The sequence below is a fragment of the Bos mutus genome, chromosome 11 (assembly GCF_027580195.1).
Source record: "Bos mutus isolate GX-2022 chromosome 11, NWIPB_WYAK_1.1, whole genome shotgun sequence".
Classification (NCBI taxonomy): Eukaryota; Metazoa; Chordata; class Mammalia; order Artiodactyla; family Bovidae; genus Bos; species Bos mutus.
The window spans coordinates 39,556,706-39,576,103 of record NC_091627.1 but is presented as its reverse complement, the minus strand read 5'-3'; the positions used below and the strand labels follow the sequence as shown (position 1 = coordinate 39,576,103).

General features: G+C 42.5%; 1 protein-coding gene across 1 annotated transcript; it reads right to left on the bottom strand.

The window, feature by feature from the left end:
• Window positions 1-10,365: 10,365 nt before the first annotated feature.
• On the bottom strand, window positions 10,366-17,084 carry BMP10 (bone morphogenetic protein 10). Its single transcript, XM_005893582.2, has 2 exons — window positions 16,751-17,084; window positions 10,366-11,306 (listed from the first exon to the last, which is right to left on the bottom strand). Exons 1-2 carry the CDS (start codon window positions 17,082-17,084, stop codon window positions 10,366-10,368), a joined length of 1,275 nt encoding a protein of 424 aa, XP_005893644.1.
• Window positions 17,085-19,398: the final 2,314 nt, after the last annotated feature.

Here is a 19,398-nt window from a genome sequence, read left to right as displayed (position 1 = left end):
ATGGGAAAGAAGGATCTTCCCCCATGAGCCTAATCAGCACTCAGATTTCATAAACAAAACAAATGACTATGATTATTTGGGTAAGGTTGCATATATAGTGATGCATAATGGGAACACCATCCAATATAATTGCCTAAGGACATGATGGGACATTAGCACAAAAGAGCCTGGACTGGGGGTGGTACCGCTGGTTCCCTGGGTGTTGCAGGAGGCAGCAAGCAGACCCTCAGGTCACAGAAACTACAGAGTCAAAGGCTGTTGCAAAAGCAAAGGTTTTTTTTTAAAGAACTCACATGAAAGAAGCAAAGCTTTAAGCCTTTTCCAGTCCCAGCGTGAAATTGGCTTATGTTAGTCCTAGTCAGGAAAAAAGCTTCCTTCTCCTCTTTATTTCTTCTTCATTTAACTGTTTCATTGAGCTGGACCATATATTACTTTGCCAACCAAACATTTTAATAATTTTGAGGCAGGGAAATTATTTCTAAGCATAACATGCAAAAATCAAGAAGCTACGAAGGAAAAGACTGACAGATTTGACTAAATAAAAGTTTAAGACTTTTGAACAGAAAAATAAAATATTTTTGAAAGTTGAAATGTAAATGACAAACCAGGAAGACCATTGGTAGCATAAAACAAAGGATTGATTGCATATAATATACAGATTTCAACAGACCAGCTAGAAGAATGTGAACAGTGGGTAAAAGACAGGACAAGACTATTGGCGGAATAAAGAAAGTTAATCAAGAAATATGTAAAAACAAATATTAAAATTCACCAATCATTAAAGAAATAGATTTTTAAATTAAATGTATTGTACTTAGCATTTGGTCCCTGGGTCAAAAAGATACCCTGGAGGAGGAAATGGCAACCCACTCCAGTATTCTTACCTGGAAAATTCCATGGACAGAGGAGCTTGGAGGGCTGCAGATCGCAAAGAGCTGGACACAACTGAGCAACTGAGCACATTGTTCTTAGCATCTGTATTAGTTTCCTAGGGCTGCATAACAAAGCGCCACAAACTGAGTGACTTGAACAACAGAAACATATTACCTCACAGTTCTTGAAGCTAAAAGTCTAGGATTATGGTGATGGCAAGGTTGGTTCCATCTGAGGAGTGCGATGGAGAATTCGTCCTTTGCCTCTCCCCTAGCTTCTGGTGGTTTGCTGACAATTTTTGGCATTCCTCATCGTGGAGATACATTACCCTGATCTCTGCCTTCATTTTTACATGATGTTCTCCCTGTGTGCATGTCTCTGTCTTTGTCCAAATTTGCCCTTTGTATAAGGACACCAGTCGTATTGGGTTAGGGACCACCCTAATGACCTCATTTTAATCCAGCTACCTTTTTGAAGACCCTATTTTAAAATTAGGTCACACTCTGTGGTACTAGGGGTTAGAGCTTCAACATATATTTTGAGGGGACACATTTCAACCATGGAAGCATCCATTAAGAAAAATAATAGTATTTAATATTAGAAACTCTATAGGAACAGACTTCTTGTATCCAGCTGGTGGGGCAGGGTATATAACATTGTGGATAATAACTTGGTAGTATCTCTTAGAATGATATAGTCTAAATATGTACATCATTTATCTCTAGCAATTTCACTTTTGTGAATATAACAAAATCCAAAATAGGCAAAGTGCACATGAAAAATAGAAATTTGAAGGTAAGATTTCCAGGGAAAGAAGGAGGAGGATTTGTCTGGGATTGCTACTGTTTTTAGTGTTAGCAGTTATCATAGTAAAGTGGATTTTGGGTTTCAACTTCAAATCTCAAAATTTCATTCAACAATGAACCCAGCTAGGCTTGATTTGTTATCCTCTGAGTAGCTAGTTGGGGAATTGATGGGAGATGCACTTCATTTCCTCTGGCTGTTTCTGCTCAAGGAATCTTCTGAGCAATAACCCATGAAGACAGACAGATTTAGCAAATAATACAGAGGACACTCAATCAAATTTGGATTTCAGATGTACAACAAACATACTTTTAATATATGTATGTCCCATGCAAATATTTGAGACATACTCAATCAATTTTTAATTGTTTATCTTAGATTCAAATCTAACTGGGCATCCTATATTTTATCCAGCAACTTAATACCTGACCCCTTACTGTACAAAGCAAGAGGACCTGGCCCTTGGGAACTAGGATGCAATGGTATGATTTCACTGTGTTGTGCTTTTGTAGGAATTTTTAAAAAGGCAACAACAACACCCCCCCCCAAAAAAAAATTAAAGAACAGAACATGTGACAGGAGCTGGTCTCATGTAAATATTACGTTAATTAAAACAGATGGATCTGGAGCATAAACAACATAGCTGCAGGGGGCTGGTTTTTGTTCTGGCTGGGTTTCTTAATATAGTCATTCAGTTCCCATCCTGTTAGCACTCTTTCCTTATCAAACATTGAACTGGGGTATAAGGAAGTTTAAATTACCAGTGATTGGAGAGCCGTTTTCTAAACACTTAAAACAGATGGTTTACTGCCTGAAAAGCGTGCTTCTTTTCGGGGAATGGAGTGTTGAGCGTGGTTATTTCAGGAAAATGCTTGGCCGTAGCTCATGTACTGACATCACGTTTGCCACGCGGATGAATAGTTTCCCTTCCACTCTGTTTTCCTTCTGTCTACCCACTGGGCAAAGGTCTTATTTTGGATGCTACTTGCTTGCTTCTTGCAGATGACATTGGGCAAAAGTCCTAGTTACTCCTCCCATATGACTCCCCACAGCTTCAGAGAAAGAGCAATAACCATGCAGAAGATTTTTTTTTAAATGACCATCATTTGAGAGTGTAGAGCTGAAGACTCTACCCTCTAAGCAGTAGCGAACTTAACAAAAAGAGAATGTCCTTTTGCCCTTTTGGTGGAGGGGAGCTCTGAGGGGGGGATCTAGGATCCAACCCAGGATCAGGTGTTGCATTGAGTTGTCATGTCTCTTTAGCCTCTTTTAATCTATAATAACTTCTCAGTTTTTCTTTGCCTTTCCTCGAAGATTTAAGAGAGTACAGCTTGGTTATTTTCTAGAATATTCTCCAAATGGACTCATCTGATATTCCCTCGTAGTTAGGTTATGTCATGCATTTTAGGCAAAAATTCAGTTAGAACTGGATTTTCTAACACCATTTCTCTTCTGTGGGAGAAAGCTGGCCTTGTATCCTGTGAGTGAAAATCTTCAGCTGAAACCCTGCTTCACACTTCCCACCAAAGAATCTTAATTTGAACTGAGAGTCCTAAAGCTTTTACAAGAGTCTCAGAATCTCACGTAAGAGTGAAAATGGACTGGATGTCTGTGTAGTTTCTGACTTTCTCCTTGGGATGAGCTGAGCTCCTGTGGATCTGTCTGAACTGTCTGATGAACGTTAAGAGAAGGCAGGAGCTGGTTCTTGTAAACTGACAGTTTGGGGGAGTGAGTTGAAGATAATCACATAATCCATTTATAACCACCCAAGTTAACAAGCTCTCACCCTCTCCAAGCAGGCCCCTTATTTACAAATAGTCACTTCTGCACAAAAGCGGGCTCTTGACCACATGACTAAAGTCACATGGAGGCCCTCTCATGGCACTATTTTCCCTCAACACCACAAAGACCCATTCACCTTAAGAGCAGTAATACAACCTATAAATAGTATTAATGTATAATCTGAGCTTTGAAAATCATTTTTTCTCTTACTTTGTAGACAAACTACCCCCCTCCCCAAATCACTTACAGCCCTGTCTGCCCAATGTACTACCAGGCTCTACTGTAGATGAGAAACTTCTAGAACCATGATAGCTAGTCCTGGGCTGCCATGCTCAGGTCAGACCAAGGTGGAGAATGAACCCAGGCTCCACGCTGGGAGAAACACTCAGTAATGGACTTATTTACAGAAAGGAATGAATATGTTGCTAAAAAATTCAAAATTAAGTATAAGAACGGCTTTTCAGGTTTTGTCAGTCCAGTCCTGGCCTATGCGCATTGCTGGTTCTCTTTTCTCTGTGTCTGGAACTCTCATCCTGCCTTCATCACTTCTGATGCTGAGGAACTAGGGTGGTGCTCCCTGCTGACGCACTTGCCAGATATGACCTCCAAAAGAGGTGCAGGATGATTGACAAAAGGAATTTTAACCCACCTGGGACTGTCTCTATGTCCTTCAGATCCCATGTTCTGCCATAAGAGTAAACTTCCTCCCAGGACAAGCAGCACCATCTGTCTGTCCACCAGACCTATTACCCCATCAGGGCCATGGTCTAGACCAGGTACAGGCCTTCCTTCTGTTTGCCTCTGGCTGAAGGAGCTGTTTCTGGGCATGTGTTTCAACATAGACTATTGTTCCCTGGTGGCTCAGATAGTAAAGAATCCGCCTGCGATGCAGGGGACCCTGGTTTGATCACTGGCTTAAGAATATCCCCTGGAGAAGGAAAGGGCAACCCACTCCAGTATTCTCGGTTGGAAAATTCGATGGACAGAGGAACCTGGCAGGCTACAGTCCATGGGGTCACAAAGAGTCGGACACAACTGAGCACCTAACATTTTCCTTTCCTATTGCAGAACAAGGAAAACAGTGGATCCAGAAGGACAGGAGAGTGGTCTGCAAGCCAGAAAGGCTGTCAGGAAGGTGGATCAGATGTACATGTCCAGCCCCAAGCGCTGGGAACTGGAAAGCTGTGAGGGTCACTGAAAGAGAATTAAATTTCATATAAGGAAGAATCCTAACAGCTTTCTGCTTACCTTTGTCTCTCCTGAAGTGACCTGTATGCATAAGGACCTAACCTACTTGATGAAATGAGTATAATCAAGGCAGGTCCTCTAAAAACGCATTAGGTGCTCCTTAAAGGAAGTGTGTTCCTTTCTCATCACTAATATTTGCAGAAAAGATGAAAGGTGTTCTGGTGGCTGCCTGAGTAGCCCTCAGATAACTTTCAAGTTCCCTTCTGAGCCTGAGATTCTGTAAAGTTTGAATAATCAAATTTCAGTGAAATTTAGCATGAGTACGTTTCCCAAAGAAACTTCTGCTTGTCCTGCCTCATTCCACACTCAAAGAAGAAATATTCCTCAATTATTGACAGGAGCCAACATCATTGTCTATGTATGTCTCTGCAATTCTTGGGATTCACAGAAAGTTGTATAAAATGAGAGAAACAACTACTCACTCTCTGGGGAGACCAGTTAGAAGCCAAAACCAGCTCATCATTTCCTCTGGCCATGCTCTACGAATGTAGCAGGAAGCTTTATTCCATCAGAATAGACTGTGAAACAGATATGCAAAAGAAGGGGGTGGGGTGGGAAGGCAAGGCAGAAAAGATTTCATCTCGTGGAAAAATAAGCTGCAAATAATTATTGTCAAAATAGTTTTTCCATTTTATTTAACAAGATGATCCTGAATGTACACATGTGGCTTATGAACACAGTGTCAAATATTTATTTCTACCTTCACTTTAGTCTAATAGTTACTACATACATTTAGACATGGTTTGACAAGAGAACATAAGCATGCTTCAGCTGGTTCAGTGTGACTGCGGTATTAGCCGATTTCCCGTGTTTGTGGGGGCGTGTTAGGTGGGCACGAACAGTCCACATTCCCACAGCACTCAGGCCAGACTCTCACAAAACAAGTGCTCGTGTGCAATGGAAACATGTGGATCACAACAAACGGGCATTCCTTGATGGGGTTGTTCATTTTGGATACATTGCCACACCCAGAAACACCCTTTTTTGCTGCTATTATACAACATTATCTACTTTCCTTTACTCTAATGTGTGAAATCAAATGTCTTTGTTGGAGGCAAGAAAACGCAGAGTCACAGAAACACTGCTTTTTTTAACCAGATCTGAAAAGGGCTGAGTACCACCCATGGTGACTCTGTGAAAAGATCCACAGTCTTTAAAAAGGGCAAGGTCCCCCCAGTGTTACAAATTGCAAATGGTTTTGCTAAAACACCGCTGGATTTTATAGTCTGTTGATGAGTGCAGTAAGCAGTCATACGTAAAATTCCTTTCTGTGAAAGTATCCTTTACTTCAACCATGTAAATTCCAAAGAATACCACAAAATTTAATAAGAGTTCTGGGGAATGTATTTACTACTGTTCCAGACCAGAAAATTACATGCGGGAAGGAAGTTATTCACTTTAAGACTGATTCTTTGGAGAAATCACTAAATTAATATATATATTATATATATCTTTTTCATTTATGGCATAATGAGTCCAATTACAAACAGGTTTTTCCAACTGGATATCTGAACTGGTGGGTCATTGAAGGCAATGGATAAGATCAGAGGGGAAGCACCCAGTTTGGGGGGAGGAAAGGCCCCCATTACATTCTGTCTTCATTCACTGAGCAGCAATCCTAGTCCCTCACATCCTGACATTTGCCTCTCACAGTAAAATGATAATGTCAGCTCATCAGAGTGACATTTACTGATGAAATGCTTTCTGAAAGCATGGGCACTTCAGTTAAAACTGTCCTATTTACAAATCAGTAAACATGCCAAGGAGCTCACAGCATACCTACAAGGTACAAATATACAAAGTTATGGCAAAGTTATGAAAAGACTCCTTAAAGTAACAGGAAATGTTGGTGCAAAAAGAGAGAGATGAAAATACAGGCCATACATTGTAAAGGAGCCATATTTAGGGGAAGGTACTGTTTGAAAAAGCACAGAAGACGCTTTTATCCAAGAGAGAATCACAAACATAAAAATAAAATATTTGGTATTCTACACTATATTACAAAAATAAATATATCCATCAATAAATAGTAGGAAGCCTAGAAACTTTTACATGAATATTTGGGTTGTTGGCTGCCAAAGTCCCTCTGCTATCTTTCTCCTCGGAAGTTATTCAGGTTTATCAACTTCTATGATGATAATTCTGCCATAAAAGTATAAAAAAAGACTGGTGTGGGACATAGCAAAGGTCTATGACCAGAAAAGACAGTAGTGAATTCTACTTTCCTAAGGGTCTGACAACTTTCTGGCTTTGTATCAATGCAGTGATGTAGAGAGGTTGCAAACATGCTTCAGGAGGTCTAAGGGGAGATGGCAGGACTCCGCTATCTATGGTCAGTGTCTCTTCATTTTTTGATGAGAAAAAAGAAAAAAAACAAACATTTGAATAAGCAATAAAAGGCTTTCTGCACTCTCTTTCTGTAGGGTAGAAGAAAATCTTAGAAACACATGCTTACATCTGGACTGCAGTGAAAAGAGAAATACCTGGCATATGCAGCCTGATCGCCTACAGCCTAGATTTTCACATCTTTTAAATGGAAGAGTGGTGATGAGGGCTCACGACAAACTTCTCTAGGAACCCAGCAGAGCCAGCAGAGGGGATGAGAAAAGCAGAGTCTGGCACCTCACACCATCAGTGTTCTATTATCTATGTGCTAACAGCAGAGTGTACCAGAGCTAGCATTCATGACTCCTGAGAACCTGCTGTTACGTTTATGGGAATTTTGTGAGCCAATTGACAACACACTGGTGGCTTGAAATAGGCAGTGGTGGGGGGCGGAGGGGAAGGGGGTATTTATACCATCAAAACCCGCAAATCAGAGCTATTCCCTCCCACCACTCCCATCCTTACCACTGCTGGTTATAAGCATTCACCAGCATACGCCTCCTATGTATTTTACATATAAAGAAAATCTTGGTTGGTTTTTATCTAACTACAACAATCCTGTTCAACCAAGGTTTTACCATATGTCTATTACAGTGTCCTTTAGAAATACTATAGAGTATGAGAGTAAATGGTGTGTACCATGAATGGAAAGGATGGACCCCTTCTCACAAAGGGTACTGCTGCTGCTGCTGCTGCTAAGTCACTTCAGTCGTGTCCGACTCTGTGCGACCCCATAGACGGCAGCCCACCAGGCTCCCCCGTCCCTGGGATTCTCCAGGCAAGAACACCGGAGTGGGTTGCCATTTCCTTCTCCAATGCATGAAAGTGAAAAGTGAAAGTGAAGTCGCTCAGTCGTGTCCGACCCTCAGCGACCCCATGGACTTCAGCCACCAGGCTCTTCCATCCATGGGATTTTCCAGGCAAGAGTACTGGAGTGGGGTGCCATTGCCTTCTCCGACAAAGGGTACTAAGCTTGGCTATATAAAGCCAGTTACACACATACACACACACACACACACACACACACACACAAGCACACCATTTTAGGTAGAAGGCATTCGTCATTGAATAATTCTGAGTTGCCTAGCTGTCTCAAATTGTCAGTCACCATATACCCATTGATGGCCAAAACTCCATTTTTCCAGGGCCAATAAATTCTCCAGGACTCACCCTCTGGACACCAGCAGACAATGGATGTGCAGAGCTGAGATCCAAATTCGGCAAAATGTCCTTCAAAATAGCTTCCCTTGCCTCCATTTTCTAGTGCAAGATGAGTTTTATGAACCCAGGGTTTTGTCAAAGGAAGGCTGATGGCTTCCCAGGGTTTAAAAAAAAAAAGTGCAAAACTTCTTAAAGAAGTATTGAGTTGGGTGAAGGTGGGGTAACCACATTTCCAGTTCTAGTTTGGACCATCCCTGTCGTCTGCCTGGAGGTGTCGGAACAATTCTGTCATGGTTCTGCCTGCACAGCACCTGTGGTCCTGCACGAGGAGCTGGGACCAAAGTCAGAGTCCCAAGTATCCTTCCAACTGGCCAACTACTGGGCAGACCTCCCAGACCATTCCCATCAGAAACAACTTCCCAGCCCCTTCATCCTGGCAAAACGGAAAGACTGCAGCGGGAGAAGGAAGGGAAGGCCCCGGGTTTCTACCATAGCTGATTTCTAAATTCCAGCTTGGCTTTCGAGTCATTTGGTTGTGTGTCTGTTTACTACCTCATTTGTTTAAGTGTGTTCATTTTGACTCTGGTTCTCTTTTTCTTACACTTTAGTATTCTTCATGAACAAAAATCTTATATATTAGCAATTCAACTAAAATACCAGGGGGAAACCTCGGCATAAGGCACTAACTCCTATCCTAAGAGCAAATGCTTTTTAGGCGTCCTCTTTCAGCTCACAGCAGGGGCAATGAAGGCCAGTGAAGACAGGGGACACAGGAATGGAAGAAGGACACAAGGGGCTGGGCAGAGGGAGAGACGGAAGTGAAAAGGCGGGAAAAAGCAAGAGCGGGAGTTCAGAGGCCAAGAAGAAAATGTGAAGAAAAGAGTAAAAGCGAAGAGTCCAACAAATAGATCCCTTCTGATATTTCCTTCTCTTGGTCTTTGATAATTTTATTTTGTCCAAAATATTTAACTATCCAATTAGACCTGCTTATTATTCCTGCCTGGAAAATCCCGTGGACGGAGGAGCCTGGTAGACTGCAATCCTTGGGGTCACTGAGGGTCGGACACGACTGAGCGACTTCACTTTCACTTTTCACTTTCATGCATTGGAGAAGGAAATGGCAACCCACTCCGGTGTTCTTGCCTGGAGAATCCCAGGGACGGGGGAGCCTGGTGGGCTGTCGTCTTGGGGTCGCACAGAGTCGGACACGACTGAAGTGACTTTGCAGCAGCATACTGTTACAAACAGTCCTGGGACATCTCTATTCTTTGCCCCTCCTCCCCTAGGAGCCTCTCCCACCTCCCACACCCTCTGTAGCCATAAAGGCCAACACACAAGGCCTTGAATCTTCTATCACCTCAGGAACAGACGAAGTCCCCTGCTTTCCTTTCTTGACAAGGCACCACCTTCGAAAGCACACTAGTCTCCCATGGGCTCCTTCCTTGCTATTGTCCCTTAAGGCCACTGCCCTTTGAAGGCCTTTGGTTTCTGTATCAAACAAGCCCTCCCCTCAAATGTACAGCCTCTTTACCAGGCCTTGCTGCTCTGAGTAATGACAGAAATTCAACTCACCAAAGCTGCATCTAGAGTTCCAAGAGTATTGAAGAGATATAATAGCTCTAGGATGTTAAATTCCTGGTGCAATTTATCTTGATGTAAATCCTACTCAGAGAAGAGGTGACTGAGACCTTCCCACTGGCTTTTAAGATATACACATTTGATGGTGCATGTGAGTAGAATCTGCTCCTATAGACCCAAAAGGGTTGATAAGCTTATCTATGTACACATATACATACACAAATATCTACCTCTCCTGACACTGTATTTCTGCTTAGCGGTGTTCCTTTTGAATTGACATAGAAGGCAAGTAGTGTGGGCTTGCCCCTTGCTGTTAGAGATGGCATTGCCAGGACATAGTAAGTCCAAAGAAAAATAGATTGGAAGGGACTCGACTGTAGAGTAAAACATGGATTTCCTACAACAAACCGACCTGTCAAATTCCCTAAGGCAGCAAGCCTCTATGATCTGTACACCCTTATTAAATAATCTCATTAAATAGGAACACAAAATATACACATTTACAGTTATTAAATAAGCCACAGGATTCCTCTCCTATCTACAGCCACATTCAGAGACAGCCATGCCCTCATATTTAAACTTGTAGGTGACGACGCCCTTATCTAAATAGAGGATGGAGATGGGCTCGAGCTTGGTGGGCACACAGCAGGCTTTGGAAGCCTTCTGGGAATTCTTGAGGTGGACCAAGGCCTGGATAATCGCATGCTTTGTAGGGGTGAGATGCTCTGCCAGGGGGTAGTTGCAAACACCACGACATTCATAGGCTTCATATCCAGGTGGAGCGATGATCCAAGAGTCCCAGCCAATCTCCTTGAAGTCGATGTAGAGCGGGGTCCTCTTGCAGTAGTTTCCTTTTGCATTCCTTCTGATGCGGGCAGTGGAGTCATAGATGATATTCGACCTCATCTGCAGCAAAGCCTCTTCCCCAGGTCCGTTGGAATAACCGTCCAAATCCAGGTTGTCCATCTCTGGGAATTGCTCGTGGGCGATCATTTCATCCAGTTCCTCTTTCCGCTCCTTCTCACTGCTTTGGTCATCAGAAAACACGACAAGCAAAGGATCGTGCTTATTCCGGGCACTAGTGTCTATTTCCAGCTGTCCCCTGCCAAGTGTGTCCTCCGTTTCGTGTTTGCTCTCAATGTGGACCTCCAGCTGGTGGGTGGATGAGCCTGACTTTTGCCAATGCCTGATGGCATCAGTGACATCAAAAGTCTCCCACTCACTGTTGGTTCCGTAGATCTCCCCTGACACCAAGACCAGCATGTTTCTTTCCCCTTCATGGTCCTCTTTGCTCTCAAGTACTTCAAAAATGGTGATTTTTCGGTCCACTCCTTCATATATAAGGCGGTCTCTTTGCACCAGGGTGTACAACCTGAGCTCAGCCATGATGATGTCTTCATGGTGAGGGATGGATACGTTGAAGAGGAGAGGGTATTTTCGGAGTCCATTAAAACTGGCTGGTTGGGAAAACAGATCTGGAAAAAACAAAAAAGAAATCAGATTTGCAGCATGTAGCAGAGGAAAACAGATGCTTATTTATGCAATAAGAGTGCCTGTCCATTCTCTCCACACAGAGAGAATGAAGGAAATCAGTGAAAACAAACACAGTGTTGGCATTCTCTAAGAGGAAGTACCGAAGGTCAAGCATTGACTGCTAGACCACCTTAAGCTGCCAAGACTAAAATGGAAACTGGCCCCCTAATGAATGAAAGAAGATACACCCAGCCTGGTTCCCATAGCTTATGAGTCACAGAATTACACAACTGGGAGGGCCCCCATAGCTTATCAGTCACAGAATTAAAAAACTGGGAGGGTCCTTGGAGATTGTGCAGGCAAAACTTTTCTAACCAGTGAGGAGTTATCAAATGAGCTGTGTGTGGTTGTTCTTTGCTTGAAACTTGTCAGAGATGAGGTTGTCATGGCTTTTCATATTTGTACTTATGGATGGAGTCCTTCACATAGTCAGGGCCTTCCAGAAAAACATCCATTTAGACCAGGGGTTTGTAAACCTAGCTCATGGACCAAATTGGCCCTGTCATCTGTTTTTTAAACTTGGCTTAGGCATATGGGATCTTAGTTCCCTGACCAGGGACTGAACCCCTACCTCCTGCATTGGAGGGTGGATTCTTAACCACTGGACCACAAGGGGAGTCCTGGCCCACCTGTTTTTGGAAATAAAGTTCACCCTGATAGATAGTTGATAAAGAATCCACCTGCAATGCAGGAGACCTGAGTTCGATCCCTGGATTGGGAAGATTCCAGATTCCCTGGAGAAGGAAAAGGCTACCCACTCTAGTAGTCTGGCCTGGAGAATTCCATGGACTATATAGTCCATGGGGTTGCAAAGAGTCGGACACAACTGAGCGACTTTCACTATACTATACTATTCATTTCTGCATTATGTTTGTGGCTACTGTTGCACTACAATGGCAGAGTTAAATAGTCTCAACAGAGATCATATGGCCCACAAAACTTAAAATATTTACTTATCTGGCCCTTTACAAAAAAAAAAATTGCTGACCCCTGCTCTAGACACCAAAGCCTAACAAGTTCAACAAGATAGCCATAACACTAAGGGAGTCACTGCAGTTGAATCTGGAGTGTGTGGTCCTTTGTAAGGAAGGATGGGGGAAAATGAACCTTGAGGGTGAATTGGTTGCCTTAATTTTGCCCTTGATTTTGTGAACATAGGAAACATTCAGAATGGTTATGAAATAAAACTTTAAAGGTCCCTTAGTCTTAGAAGCACACCTCCAGATATTATCATGTTGACTCCCTATATGCGAATTTTATAGGTGTCCAAATCTTGTACACGTGTGTGTTAGTTGCTCAATCATGTCCAACTCTTTGCGACCCCATGGACTATAGCCCACCAAGCTCCTCTGTCCATGGGATTTTCCAGGCAAGAATACTGGAGTGGGTTACCATTTCCTTCTCCAGGGGATCTTCCCAATTCAGGAATCGAACCCCAGTCTCCCACATTGCAGGCAGATTCTTTACCATCTGAGCCACCAGGGAAGTAGTTTGCCCCAGCTAGCACCTGTCTATGATGAATCCCTAAAGGCATCTGTCTGCAATCAAAGTGTTCCATGATGCCAAAAATGTTCAGAATCACCATCTGAAGGGATCTCCATCATCTTTGGCAACCTTTTCCCATTTGTATATCCAGTTCATGATTTCTGTTAGGTCCCTATGCCAGATTGTATTTTTTAATATTTAATTTGATTTTATTGTTTTCCTACTAACTTTTAGACTTGTCCCAAGCAGCTCTATTCTTGAAATGAGAGGTTTGAGATGATAGTTGCGTGGATTTTTTTTTCAATCCACATTAACAAAAATAAATAATCATTTTGCATGATTTACAGCTTCCTCTGGGCACCACCCCAAATCTTCTCATACACCACCAGTGAGAACTACAGGTGAATGGAATGAATTTAGACTTTCTAGCATGGCTGTCAAAACTGGACTGTAATCAGGTCTTAATCTGTTGACCCAGTCATAGCTCCCATTCTTCGCCAGCAGCATGGAATATTGCAATTTATCAATTAATATTCATTGAAAGATTAAACAAATCTTTTAAACAAAGTCTCTTATTTAAAGTAGACTGATATCTTCACTACTTGCCCAAACATTTCTTTGCTTTACTGTCTATTGCACCTTCAGATATGTTCTTCTGACCCTTGGAAAGGTCTACTCCCTCTTCTCCACCTATCTAGCTGTGACCCCTCCCTATGAGACCCTCCTCTCCTCACCTCCCTATCTGGAAGTCCACTCCCTTGGGTAACTTGAGTGCTTACTCTGTCTATCTCTCCTTTGACCTTGCCATTCACGTCCTTGTTTCTCAGTTGTCTTTATAAGTGGATCCTCCTGACTATTAACAGATTGACATCCTACTCAGATACCACAATTTAAATTCCCTTCTATGCCCCTAATCTACTGTGATGGAGATAGCACTTTAAAAAATATTGATGAGTTGATGATTCTGGGCATCAAACCAAACTGATTATGGGCACGATATGTGTCCTTAATATATCGAGCAATTTGGTAGTTGGACGCCTCCCCCCACCCTACCATAGGAATGGAGGAAGCTTCACTCCCCTTGGACAGGAAACATGAGAAAACTCAAAATAAGGAAATAGACTAGTGTTCCATCCATTTAAAAAATGCACACAATAAAAGCTCACTGTTGTGGGAGGAAGTGTTTACAGAGAAGCACAAAGGAACTTTCACTGATGATGCGTATGGTCACACTATCTGGATGGTGGTGATGGTCCTGATGGATGTTTACATAAGTCAAAACCTGTTAAATTATACACTTTAAATATATGAAGTTTATTGTATGTCAATTATGCTTCAATAGAGCTGGTATAAAAAAATACATTCACTGTGCTTGTGCAAATATAGTGATAATAATGGTGTTATATTTCAGGCAAGGGAACTAGGGTTTGTTGAGCAAATTTCCTGTGCCAGGTGTTTTGCAAACTGTTTTATCTAGCTCTTGCAATGATTCTATAATGCTTGTATTTCTCTTCTGTTCATCTGATTCTGGAAGAAATCAAGCCTCAATGCAGAGAACTGACTTCTCCAAGATGAGGTCAAAGCAGTGGTAGGAAATAAAGTTGTGTTTTTCCACCTTGGAAGGAGCTCTTGTTTTTCCCTGATTGGTTAGATGTAGAGGAAATTTTATTTTGTTCTGTTGGTCTTTGCCTCTTAGGGAGTTGCACTGAGCAAACGCAGAAAATCAAAGAAAGATAATAACGCCAACAGGGTGAGCGCAGTGCGGGGTTCATGACCTCGGGCTGTGCATTTTCACCCGAGGACTGACAGAAGTGCGGGCAGCAGGGGCGTTCATGGAGAGGTTTGTTCCCACCCTCGCTGATCTTCAGTAATAAGAAGCTCTGAAAACTTCACTTCCTGACCTAGATCATCCAAATCCTCCACAGAACTGAGAACTGAAAAAACTTTTTTCCCCAGGGATGCAAACACTTTCCCACCCACATTCTGAGCCAGCTGCCCAGGGATTAGTAATCAGAAACATTAGGAAGTCTTCATAGGGAAGGAGGTTGTTTATTTTCAATCCAGACTGACCCAAAATGAATCTGTAGTGTCAACTTGTCATTGTCATTATGTTACTAAATGTTATGAAGTCTCATTTCCAATGTTACTAAATATTTGAAACTGGCAGTCACCTACATTTTAAACCAAATAGTTTCTCTAGGACTGAGCAATACCTATTCAATACTTCCTCCAATGCCTAGAATTTGAGGAATTCATTAGCAATAACTGACATTCAGAACTTCATAGCAGTTGTGTACTTTCTTACTCATGACCTCTTTGTGAAATTGCTCAATGTGTTATATGTATGTATGCGTGTCTGCTAAGTCACTTCAGTTGTGTCGGACTCTTTGCAACCCTGTGGATTGTAGCTCACCAGCTCCTCTGTCCATGGGGTTCTCCAGGCAAGAATACTGGAGTGGATTGCCATGCCCTCCTCTAGGAGATCTTCCTGACACAGGGATTGAGCCCATGTCTCTTAAGTCTCCTGCATTGGCAGGTGGGTTCTTTACTACTAGTGCCTGGTGACTGCCATCTATGGGGTCGCACAGAGTCGGACACGACTGAAGTGACTTAGCAGCAGCAGCAGCAGCAGCCCCATTTGGGAAGCCCGCTATGTAGGTATATTATTCTCAATTTACAGATGAGGAAAAATTGGGATTCAGAGAAATTAAACTAAATATCCACATCTCTTAAGTCAACTCTGTCTCAAAAATCCAAATTCTGAGCTACTACCTGTTCGCTTTCAAGAACATTTGGCCAACATCTACCTAAACCGTCTTTTGTACCTGGTTAATGACTATAAAAGAATAATTGGTAAATATGAGAGAATTAGGTTTTTTGGACCCACAGCTTTTAGCATAGATTCTAGAAAAAAAAAATTTTTTTTGATTACTTGCACCATATTAAACAAAGGATTAACTTTCTAGGTCATTAGATTTAGTACTGAATAAAGATCTAGAGGGAGAAAACACACTTTTCCCATGAAATTTAAAGTTTGTGCATTGTTCTTCATAAAGACATAGAATAAGCTGAATCATTAATTGGGCAGGCACACTTCCTGGAAACTATAACCAGTGCTTCGAGGATATACACGCATGCATGCTCAGTTGCTTCAGTCGTGTCAGACTCTTTGCAACACTAGGGACTGCAGCCCGCCAGGCTCCTCTGTCCATGAGATTCTCCAGATAAGAATACTGGAGTGGGTTCCTGTGCCCTCCTCCAGGGCATCTTTCCCACCCAGGGACTGAACCCACATCGCCTACATTACAGGCAGATTCTTTACCACTGAGCCCTCAAGGATCTACATGTCACATCAAACAAAACAAAAATTTAGGAAGAATCTCTAAAATGTAAGTTTCCATCCTGTTTGAATATTTTTTACATCAAGTCACAAAATGAAAACTCAAAGTTTGAGTGAAACACAAATCACAACTCTGTATTTTGTCTTTTCTTCAACCTTTTCATTTGAAGTAGAAGTTCACAAACCTGGAGTCAATTAAAAGCCAAATGGGACTGAGGCCTATCTGGAAAATGACAAAGGTGTAGTGGTAGACCAACATTAATATTTTTTTTTAACCTGCTGTCAAAATTGAAATTTTTCAAAGAGCCAATTATGATAGTGAAATGGTAGACACTTTATGGCACTGGATTAAAAAGCTATTCTTTAATACCTTTTAGTACTATCTGGAAAATGACCATAAAAATAGTATAGACCAAAATGTGCATTGCTTTGGAACATCTATGTACACATACCCCTATATAGATGTCTTCACTCTTAGCTGTATTATTTCCACTCATTGTAAATTTACCCACCACTTCTGAAGACTCGAAGCCAAATTTAATCAGTAAAATCTCCACTTACCTTCATTCTTGAAACTCCTGATGATGTTGGCCGATGGCATGGAGGTGCGATCTGTTGCGAATTTATTGTAGAGCTCCAGCATGTACTCTGGTGGGTCAACCTTGGCTGAGTCCTGCATGGGGATGTCAGACAGGTTCAATGTCTTGAGAAACTCATTCTTCATGCTCTGTAGCAGTGTGTTGAAGTCTACACCATCTTGCTCTGAGAAGACATCATCGAAGAGGGGCATGTCTTCTTCCAGGGGCGACTGCTCCAGACTCATGATAGGGTTGCCAGAAACCGAGTGAACCAGCAGGCAGGAGAGAGTGCACAGCTGCAGGACCACGGAACCCATGACTCTGCTCCAGCCCCCAGGCCAACCCAGGAAGGTTTAGCGCTCCTGGGGCTCTAAGTGGCAGTTTTATCTCGCGGAGCATAAATGTCTCGTGTCACTGGAGACAAGTTTGGAAACTTCCCCTCTCTCTCCCTCCCCTTTACCACTCTTCCTCTCCCCCCCAACCAAAAAATCAGGTTGCAGTAATTGGATAACAAATCCCCCATAGGGGCCTAGCCTTTCTTATCTCCCTAGTGTAAACTGCACACCAGATTTTGTTTCTATCTTGCAATCCTTTTTTCTTTTAATGAGCATTTTGTAAACATTTCCACATTCTGACACTGGCTGAGAGATAGGACAATTTTCTCCTCGCAAAGGCTCTGTTTCTCCTTTTAATTCACTTCCTTTTGGCAGGAACGCCTAAATTCTGCTTTTACATGGTTTGGTTTCACACATGCATAAAATAGACATTAGGAATCTACAGGATACACATCAATGGTGATACGTATTAATGCAAGTGATGGGGTTTCATCCTCACATAAGCTTTTCTGAAGAAAGACAAAATAGCCAACATTTCCAAGTTGAGTTAATACATATGAATGATCTTACATAAATCGTTGGAAGCTGACATTATTAGAAACGGGAAAGTATAAACTTCACGGGCAATAGCCTTTTTCGTACAGATTTGATCTGGCTAAAATGGCTTTGGGAAAATAGGGCAAGTGCTTCATTATGACAGCAACTAAAATTTATTAGGTGCTTTCCTACGAAGAGGCATTGTACTAAGTGCTTTGCATGTATCACCGAATGTGCTTCCTATAATAACCCTACTATTATCCCCGTGGCCTATACGGGTCACTAAGGTTCGAGAAGTTGCCAGAACTCACAGAGCTACAAAGTGATAGAGCCAGGATTTGAATCCAGGCAGCCTGACTCTTATGAAGCAAGAAAATAATCAGACCATTTAACCAGGTTTCCCCTAGTCTGGGCAGAGGCAGTTTAGCCAGGCCAGGCCAGCCTGTCCCCAAGGAGTCCACAGTCAGGAGAAGGCAGGTGACAGTTTGCAGCTGGGTGTGGTGCTCAGGTCCTTCACCTGTGTGATGAGTTACTAAGAAGACCACAATCTCTGCCTTTATGGTTAAATCAAAGGACCATCAAATGGTTCAAGTAAAAGCTTGCAAACAGGTGAAAAGTGCCAAATGCCTTGGTCTGGAAAACAATGGTGGAATTGACTGTGTGTCTGCTGTAGGGAAAGACAAGTCAAAGTCATCCCAGTTTTCAACCCTAATTAGTGGCAGGAGCAGCATGCAGCCATCAGGGTATTTCTGCAGACAACACGCCAGGGTTGCTTTTTCTGCTGAAGTATTGGGGTTGATGTCTCTCTGACCTGCTCAGGGCACGCCTTGGTTCAGGGGTCTGCATCTATGTATTTGATGCCCTCAAATAGTCTTAGTTTCTGAGTTACATTTTCCTACATTTCCCCCAATAAGATAACTACAGCATCTCTCCTTTTTTCCTCTAGGTTCGCTATGGTTTATTGTCATCTTCTAATTCTTCCCCCTCTTAAAAATGCAAATTTTTATAACAATTTTTTTATTGTTTATAACAAAATTTTATTATTTATAACAAAATTTTTATAAGAATCAGAGAAAAGATTTGTATTTTGAGGGGATAAAAAAATCCCTCCACAAAATTGGTCATCTCTTTAATAGTCAGAGAAGGCAATGGCACCCCACTCCAGTGCTCTTGCCTGGAGAATCCCATGGACGGAGGAGCCTGGTGGGCTGCAGTCCATGGGGTCGCAAAGAGTCGGACACAACTGAGCAACTTCACTGTCACTTTTCCCTTTCATGCATTGGAGGAGGAAATGGCAACCCATTCCAGTGTTCTTGCCTGGAGAATCCCAGGGACGGGGGAGCCTGGTGGGCTGCTGTCTATGGGGTCGCACAGAGTCGGACACGACTGAAGTGACTTAGCAGTAGCAGTAGCAGTTAATAGTTGTGGATTTGATTCAATGCTCTATTTCAATAAAAGATTCTGCCCCTCCATTAAAAAGACAATCGTAGACTGAAAATAGATTGCAACCTGAACAGGTCCACAAGTGAGTGAGTCCAAGGGCCATACTCCATCCCTTGGGCTTTACTGTCAGGCTCCTGACAGCATACCAGCAGGGCCCCTATATGACACTTTGCATTGAAACCAGCGCCCGTTTATCTTCACACACACACAAATGTCAGCGCACACTCCAAAACTCTGAATGGCAGGCATGTGCGTCTAACTGCCACAGGACAGCCAAGTAAGTGGTGGTACTTATAACCCGGGTGCGCTGGTTTCA